Consider the following 9553-nt stretch of genomic DNA (forward strand, 5'->3'; position numbering starts at 1 on the left):
ATATGTACAGTCGAATTGAGAACCTCCTCCTTTATTTGAAGTCTGTTCGGACGGACGGACAGACAGTACATTACTTCCAATGGTATCTCTCTCTCTCTCACCTATGACGTATGTCTCCATCTCTACCCAGCTGGAGTTGGAGGAGGTCTCGTGGTGGATGACAGGGGGTACAGGCGGCGGGGGCCTCGCTGGGGGGGACATGAGGCCCCAACGCTCAGGGGACCCTGCACTACCTGCAACAGTAAAGGAATAGTTATGTTACAAGTGAGCAAAGTAGAACATTATAGGCAAGGTTTTAAATAAGCACCAATACAATAAGTTTCGTTTATCAATTGTTTTAAGTTTAAGTAGGTATGTAAGTCAGTTTAATTTTAGTAATACAGGATATATTGCATGTTCAGAATAAATTAGAATAAAACAAAATATAAAGTTAAAAATAATTTAATCGGATTTCTAATTCAATATCTGGGTTCGGATCAATGTCTTACACCACAAAAATTTCAGGTTTGTAAGTTATTTTGTCTACAAGCTAGAGACCTGTGACATGAATCGGACAGATAGTGATATTATTAGGACTCCGTTTTTACCCTTTGGGTACGGTACCCTAAAAAAGGAAAAATCTACGGCGTGGACCTTGACTACGCCTTAAATGTTTTTTTCTTGTGTCTATGCAGCCAGGTTTTGTAAAGTGCAGAATTATGTAAAATACTTACAATTAAAGTTTTTGACGGGCGTCTCAGGATCTTTGGGAATGGAAGGCACTTCATCTGTCAACATGTTATGCCCCCCTCCGCCTTCGTCTTTCTCACGGTCTGGAAATAAAAATATAGACATTATCTTTACAATTATTTACTGTATCACACTAATATTATAAAGGCGAAAGTTTGTATGTGTGTGTGTTTATAATATTAGTGTGAAGTGTAATAGTCATACCTTTTTTGTCGGGCGTGGGTCCATTACATTTGAATTCGTTGTTCTTCTTCTTGTCGAAGCGTGCAAAGTGGCGCGTTTGACTCGGCGGAGTCACTAGGTTAGCGCCTGGCTGCAAATTATACAATCTCATAAAACTTGAACACAGTGAAAATTTAGTGGTTTTAGAGCCAGGGCAATATGAACTACCCTTAAGCAATACTATCAACTAAAATTGTTTGTTTTGGAAAACTAAGCACTTTAATTATTTGATAAAAAAAAGATTTCGACACAAACTCGAATCTGTGAGAAACATCAGTAGTAGGCGGCGGATACGCATGCGCTCTGAGTGCAGGTGCGCGCGCCGCTCTGAGTGCCGGGGCCCGCGCCGCTCTCGGTGCAAGTGCCCGCGCCGCTCCGAGTGCAAGCGCCCGCGCAACTCCGAGACAAAGCGACCTACTACTACTGGTTCGCGAATTTTCCCAAACAATAATTTCTCGATTCAATTTTTTTAATTTTAATACAAGGATTAATATGAATGGTCGAAATAGATAGTACTGCTTGAGGCAATTCACTTCGCCACGGCTCCAAAACCACTAAATTTTCACTGTGTATAGTAGTCGAGTATATCTAGTACTCGAGTATATTCGAGTATTTTTCCAACATTATGCACGATAAAATCTGTTTTAGAATGTACAGGTAAAGCCCCTTCATATGATACCCCACTTGGTATAGTTATCTTACTTTTAATTTTATTTAAATGATGTAACCACAAATTCGCGGTTTTCAGATCTATTCCTGTACTTGTGCTATAAGACCCGCCTACCTGCCAAATTTCACGATTCTAGGTCAACGGGAAGTACCATATAAGTTTCTTGACAGACACGACGGATGGACGGATGGATGGACGGACGAACGGACAGACAGACAGACAGACAAAAAAGTGATCCTATAAGGGTTCCATTTTTCTTTTTGAGGAACGGAACCCTAAAAAACCAAAATAGCAATTGAGTTTTGTTAAAAAGGACTCTGCTGACGCATTGTCCTTTTAAAATCACTTCAAAATACTAACCTTGTCATCTAACGGCTTTGCCCTCAATTCGTGTAGTCTTTTCAACATCAATGGCACCAGCATTGCGTTGACGTCCCTGCAATGGTACAAACACATGAATACTGGTAATTTGGAGCAAATAAGCTGTGATATCCTAGTGTACAAGGAACCAAAAGCTTAATTTGATATAATCCGCCAAACCAACGAAATCTGTATGATACAACATGCAGCATGCGACATGCACCGCCCGCCCTCCCACTGATAAACATGCAGGAAAAGCCAGCCACCACGCAGCTCCACACAAATCCCAACACCACTCGACGCACGTTTCGCCCCGACATTGGAGCATCCTCAGGAGATGTAGACCTCACAATGCCTAATTGCAAAGAATGCTGAGGATGCTCCGGTGTCGGGGCGAAACGTGCGTCGAGTGTCGTCGCGGGCATCAGCTAGTTTATAATATTTATCTATACTAATAAATAAAATTGGAGTGTCTGTCTGCAATTTCGAAATAACTACCACATATTAAGATTATTTGAACAATACCATAACTGAATCACACGTTTTTAAAATTTTTGTCTGTCTGTCTGTTTGAAAAGGCTAATCTTCGGAACGGCAGAACCGATTTTAACGGAATTTTCACATACAAGTAGAGGATTGACCAGGGTGTAACAAAGGCTACTTTTTTAACCGACTTTTAAGAAGGGAGTTGTGTTTTTCTACCTATGCACACCGAAATCTCCGAGATTTCTGAACCGATTTGCGTCATTTCTTTTCGATAGAAGAACTTTGGGACATTGTTTCATAAAAAATTTGGATTCCAACTCCTCAATCCTGATGCTGCAGGGGATCTGACCAATCCACGCGGGCGAAGCTGCGGGCATCAGCTAGTCATATAATATAGTTAATAGTTATAGTATGAATGGACTTCATCTGTGTTGGTGTTAGCTGGCGGGCGTGCTCTGCCTTTTTGGAGTGTTTTTTTTTGTTTTAACTGACTGGAAAGCTCTCTAAAGGGGTGTCGTGCGTATATCGGCGAGCGCCGGCACAGATGGGGTCCATACTTGTATATTTTAACTAACTTGTTACAAATAACTACAAACTTGACATTGGCTAATCTTTGTAAAGCCAGAAGAGAGAAAAAAAAAATTAGTATGAATGAATTAGTACTATGTAAGTTGTAACTCACCTAAAGTTGGTGGCAATGTCTTGGACCTCCATAGCAGCAGCCAGCAACCCCGTGGCGTAACATTGCAGCGGGTCCGTAGCACTGGTCGCCCAGTTTACTAGCCGGTGGATTAATGCTTCGTTATCCTGAAAAAAGATAAAGTTGAAAACTAAAACCCGACTGCGATCGTCTTAATAAACGCTGAAATATTATAGTAAAATTGTTTTTCTGTCGCTTGGTATATTTTAATGTTGTAATACATTTACCAAAAAGAAAGGTTTATGATTTGAACAGTCTATTAGATCTCTTCTTTGTCGTTACACTCTTGGCAGAGCGGTCGTGGTCATCATGAAGTGACGTTTTGGGGGGCAGATGTTACACGCCTCACGAGCATTCGCCACTTCTCCCTGCTGGTCGACATTCTGGTACACTCGTGCACGGCACCGCCCACAGCGGACTTAATTTGGTCGGTCCATCGCGTAGGCGACCTTCCTCGCCCTCTGGTACCCTCCACCCTGCCCTGCACCACAAGACGCTCAATGGAGTCACTCTCACGCCGGGAGACATGTCCGAAGAACTTTAGTATGCGACCCTGTACTAACGCCGAAAGACGTTGTTTAATGCCGAGTTCTTGGAGTATAGAGACGTTGGTGCGAAATTCAGTCCATGAGACTCCTAGCATTCGCCTCCAGCACCACATCTCCAGAGCATCAATCTTCTTCTTCTCGACTGTTCGCAAAGTCCACGTCTCCGCAGCGTATAGAAAAATGGGAAAAACAAGTGTCCGAACGAGCCTGATCTTCGTAGCTTTTGTGATGTTTTTGTTTTTCCATATTTTCTTTAGCTTGTCCATTGCAGTTCTCGCTATCGCCATACGCCGCTTTACTTCTTCTACGCAGCCCCCATTGTTCGAGATTAAAGCACCAAGATATATGTAGGATTGGACGACCTCGCAGTTCGCAATTCGAGTGACTTCGGGCGAATTATTATTGGCACGGTCTACAACCATCATCTTAGTTTTACTGCGGTTGATTTTTAATCCGAACTCTAGACTGACGCGCTCCATTTTGAGAAGTAGCTCTTCCATATGACGAGCACTGGTCGCAAACAAGGTAGTATCATCGGCGTAGCGCAGATTTGATATCTTGTAGCCTCCAATAGCAACACCGTCTATTAGATGTATGTATGTATTTATCTGTGCTCCACCGTAGCGCCTAAACTACTGAGCCGATAATATAGTAGAATAGTTTTTATTTGAACATTGCAATATATTTATGTTTATGAACTCAGAATTTTTTCCTCTTTCATTTGACATCCCACTCGATACAATAGCAAAAAATTATTTTTGGAGACCCCCACTTTTTTCATGTAACATCCATTAGGTCAATTTTTTTCATATAAAGTGCAGCCTATGTCACCCGGACCTTTACGACAAATCGATTGACACCTCATTCATCAAAATCGCCCCAGTAGTTTAGGCGCTACGGTGGAACACAAGAACAATCTGGATACAAACATACATACCCACATACATACATACATACATACTCACATGCATACATACATACATACATAGACTGCTAAAATCATAACTCTTTCTTTTGGCTTTGACGCAGTTGGGTAAAAAGTAGAATGACAAGATAAACTCAAACAAACCCGACTATTACCCGCGAACTGCTGGTAGATAGCAATAAATACTTTCATTTGATATCCCACTTCATCATCATCATCAGCCTGTGTACATCCACTGTTGGACATAGGCCTTCCCTGAAGAGCGTCACCACACCCGGTCCTCAGCCTTCCTCATCCAGCCACTTCCCGCCAGCCGCTTTATATCGTCGGTCCATCGTGCTGGAGAGCGTCCCACACTACACTTGCTTAAACACGGTCTCCACTCAAGGAGTTTCTGGCTCCAACGGCCATCACCTCTACGACAGGCATCCCACTCGATAGAATAAAATTCAATAATCACCTGGAACGAGCCATGCATGAACATGCCATGAAGTTAAAGTGGAAATGGGCTGGTCATGTTATTCGACTCACAGATAAAAGATGGACAAAGACTGTGACTGAATGGCGTGGCCCAGTTGGGAAACGAAAGAGAGGTAGACCTGTAGAAATCTGGGAAAATGAAATTAAAGAAACGGGAGGCATAAACTGGAAAAAAAAGCCTAGACAGGAAGACCTGGAAAAATCTGGAGGAGGCGTTTACTCAATGAGAGGTCCTTAAAATTAGAATAAAAATTATTTTTTTGTCAACCAATTCTTTGTTTAGAAATTTATTAAGGACTAGCCGATGCCCGCGACTTCGCCCGCGTGGAATCAGGTTTTTTGAAATCCCGTGGGAACTCTTTGATTTTCCGGGATAAAAAGTAGCCTATGTGCTAATCCAGGATATTATCTATCTCCATTCTAAATTTCAGCCAAATCCGTCCAGTAGTTTTTGCGTGAAGGAGTAACAAACATACATACATACACACACACACACACACACACACACACACACACACACACACACACACACATACAAACTTTCGCCTTTATAATATTAGTGTGATAAATATAAGGCTTTTTTATTTTTATGTATTTTAATCACCTGGAACACGACACTCATCTCCAGGCCTGGCATCAGATCCAGGGTCAGTCTGCAAGCAGCTACATTCAGCTTGGTCACGTCCCGCCCCGTTATGTTCTGGCGAGAATAGTATGTGTCTCGTACGTAGTCATTTACTAGCTGCAATTAACACAAGTGTAAATTAAAAATTTATAACAACCATAACCTAAAAAATATATACAAGTTACTGTAACCTTCACTTGTGGGGGCACAAGTGAAGGTTACAGTAACTAGAAAAGAGCTGATAACTTTCATACGGCTGAACCGATTTTCTTGGATTATAGCTAAGAACACTCTCGATCAAGCCACCTTTCAAACAAAAAAAAAACTAAATTAAAATCAGTTCATTAGTTTAGGAGCTACGATGCCACAGACAGTTACACAGATACACACGTCAAACTTATAACACCCCTCTTTTTGGGTTGGGGGTTAAAAAATACGGATTCCTAAAAATAATTACATTAACTAGAGCCTCAATAGCTCAACCGGTAAAGGAGTGGACTGAAAACCGAAAGGTCGACGGTTCAAACTGCACTACTGTCGTACCTACTCCTAGCACAAGCCTGACACTTAGTTGGAGAGGAAAGGGGAATATTAGTCATTTAACATGGCCAATATTCTTTAAAAAAAAAAAAAAAAAACTACTAGACACTTGCCCCGGCTTCGCACAGGTAGCTTATTAGCATGCTTGGCTGTGATAGATCTGAATGAAGTAATTAATTTGTCAGCCATTTATTTAGGATTTCAAAATTAATTATTTATGATGGATTATTAGCTTTTATTCCATAGAAGATTATCCTAATATCCTAATCCTAATCCATACTAATATTATAAATGCGAAAGTGTGGATGTTTGTTACACAATCACGCAAAAACGGCTGAATGGATTTGGATGAAATTCGGAATGGAGATAGATTATACCCTGGATTAGCACATAGGCTACTTTTTATCCCGGAAAATCAAACAGTTCCCACGGGATCTTTAAAAACCTAAATCCACGCGAACGAAGTCGCGGGCATCAGCTAGTATGGAATATAAGCTAATAATCCATCATCATCATTTGTTTTACATAATATAATAATAATACTATTAAGTATATGGCACATCATGAAACTTCTCCATTATGTTTTTTTTTTATTTATTTATTCACACATATTAAATATTAACTTAAACCTAACTTTACTTAAGTACTAAGTTTATTTACTTAAGTTCTAAGCTTTTATGATTTTGGCAACATGGTACATGGGACACAATAGAAATGTGACAGAAGTATCAGGAGGTAAAGAAAAAAACCGGCCAAGTGCGAGTCAGACTCGCGCACTGAGGGTTCAGTACTCGAGTATTTTTTTCTACATTTTGCATGCTAAATCAAAAACTATTATGCATAAAAATAATTAAAAATATGTTTAAGAATATACAGGTAAAGCCCTTTCATATGATACCCCACTTGGTATAGTTATTTTGCTTTGAAAATTGAAACACATTTTAATTATTTTTTCTGTGATGTAACCACAAATTCACAGTTTTCGGATTTATTCCTTTACTTATGCTATAAGACCTACCTACCTGGCAAGTTTCATGATTCTAGGTCAACGGGAAGTGCCCTATAGGTTTTCTTGACAGACACGATGGACAGACAGACGGATGGACAGACAGACAGACAGCAAAGTGATCCTATAAGGCTTCCGTTTTTCCTTTTGAGGTACGGAAATCTAAAAAGGTTACCCACCTTAGTCATAAAATTGTCCTTCTTAAACATAACTTTGAGAGCATGTCCCAAAGCGCATTCAGGGTCAGTGCGGGAAGGATGTCTCTCATCAAAGGGGTCTGGGTCCTTTTTCATGAAGTTTTCTGTTTCTGCTTCTATTATTTCTGCTATCCTGGAAAAAATATGTACTGTAAGCAATTTTAGATATGTATATCGGACAGACGGACAGACAGACACCAAAGAATAGAATAATAGGTGTAATATGTTTGTATGGAGAAGCGCATAAGAAGTGTACACATAAGTGCTAATAATCAACAGACGGAAACGTTTAAGTGCGGAAACCAGCCCAGAGAGAAGAAGAAGTGCTAATAATATTAGTAGTGCCTAGATGATGCCCACATCTTTGTGTATGAGTGTATCTTTGAAAAATCCTGAGAGAACCCTTTGATTGTGTATGATAAAAAAATTATGTATTGTAAGGTTATTTTTCGAAAAGTTGATTTGAGTTGTCAAAAATAATATAAAATTGATGCTGATGAAGCTGATGAAGGTAGTTTGGTAAAATCGATATTTGGCTCATTCGATGTCATACAATCTGTTACTAGGAGGCCAACAAGATTGAACTTGCATAAATACGGGTGTTTTGAAGTTTTTAGTTTAGTCTCCTTCTGAGATTCGGAGCGATATCGCATATTTTCGGTATTTGGGTTGTGAACTGGATAATTAGATGTTGTGATAGCAATCACGCTCTAATTAAATTATTTATTTAGGCATTAGTTTGTTTAGATTAAAACTCTCGGATAACCTTGCACATTAAACTTGTGTTTTTTTTTGTGTTGGTTTTGGAGAGGACATTCCAATAATTCGATAAAAATATTTAAATAATACCTGCTTTTCTGAGTGACGCCAATAGTATGGTCTAAACTATCTCTGTACAAAACTTCAACAAAATTGGTTAAGCAGATGGACCGTGAAATGGTAAGACAAACAGACACACATTTGCATAATAATAGTGTGGATGCTAGCTGATCTATCCCAGCTTCACTTGGGTAGAATTTAACAAAATCATTTCTTAGTGGGGGGGTCTACATTATAACCTAAATACTTATTATTTATAAGGAATCTTACATGTGCAAGATACATGTTTGAGTTTCTAGATAGATCTAACAGTTGATATGTTAGTCGGTCACTTTCTAATTATACATATTAATAGATAAAGAAGTTTATATATCACAAAAGGTTACGGTAACCATATCAACAACTATAATACTGTAAGCAGCAGGTAAGTACAATCTACAATAAGAATTAATTGAACTTACAGCTGTGAACTAACCTTGTCAAAGTCGGTATAGGATCGTAGCTGGGTGTCGTATGCTGCTCCTCCCATTGTCTTAATAGCTCAGTTACCTCTTGGGCTGGCCCTGAATCCATTTTAACTTATGGAAAACCACGCAAAAACTTCTTGATTCACTTTTATAACCTAAATTGACATTGACAATACAAGTTCATTAAAAGCTTGCACAATTAAACTAATCGTTAAAGAAATATGCAGAGATTATAATAAATATTGAAGTTTAAATAAAAATCAATTGAATACATTTAAAATACCCTTAAAATTATTTGTATCAAATCATTAGGATAGGATAAAAAGGTTGTCTTTTTCCACAGATTAATCCTCATTCCTATTTCCTAATTCTGCGGATTTCCTCGGAGAATTAAAAGGAGTACAGTCATCGCGGGTAACATTGTAATGGTAGCTAACATTGTTAGTTAAGCTTGAGTGAAACAAAAACCCAAACAATTTTACTAGTTAGTGAAATAGTAAAACAGCAGTAAAAACACCCTGATAGTAATATATCTTAAATGATAATGAATGCAATGAAGTACGTTTTTTTATTTTAAAATAAGTTTTTGCAGGTGATTGATTTTTTCATAATTAGGACACCATTAATTTGGGTTTTCGCAATTTGTAAACTAATACGACAACGTAGGCCTATGGTATTTTAATTGTGACAATGGTGGTATCATCCTCATAAAAATCTTTACTTGAAAAGGTCCAGTTTCTCCAGGTCCAGGCCGTTAGCAAGCTGCAAAAACCCATCCA

General features: G+C 39.0%; 1 protein-coding gene across 3 annotated transcripts in view; it reads right to left on the reverse strand.

Annotated features, from left to right (window-relative positions):
- LOC123878869 (protein mahjong) overlaps positions 1-9123 on the reverse strand; it is a 34672-nt gene extending 25549 nt beyond the window's left edge. For all 3 annotated transcript variants that reach the window (XR_006798902.1, XM_045926234.1, XM_045926233.1), the window contains exons 1-8: positions 8783-9123; positions 7471-7621; positions 5725-5862; positions 3150-3274; positions 1982-2057; positions 934-1042; positions 714-812; positions 102-233 (exon numbers count right to left, since the gene is read on the reverse strand). Coding sequence is in view for 2 of the 3 variants with exons in the window: in XM_045926234.1 (XP_045782190.1) it covers positions 102-233; positions 714-812; positions 934-1042; positions 1982-2057; positions 3150-3274; positions 5725-5862; positions 7471-7621; positions 8783-8880 (928 nt within the window). In the remaining variant the exon portion in view is untranslated. The remainder of the gene's footprint in view (positions 1-101; positions 234-713; positions 813-933; positions 1043-1981; positions 2058-3149; positions 3275-5724; positions 5863-7470; positions 7622-8782) is intronic.
- Between the last annotated feature and the right edge of the window lie 430 nt (positions 9124-9553).

Source organism: Maniola jurtina, chromosome 26 (genome assembly GCF_905333055.1).
Source record: "Maniola jurtina chromosome 26, ilManJurt1.1, whole genome shotgun sequence".
Classification (NCBI taxonomy): domain Eukaryota; kingdom Metazoa; phylum Arthropoda; class Insecta; order Lepidoptera; family Nymphalidae; genus Maniola; species Maniola jurtina.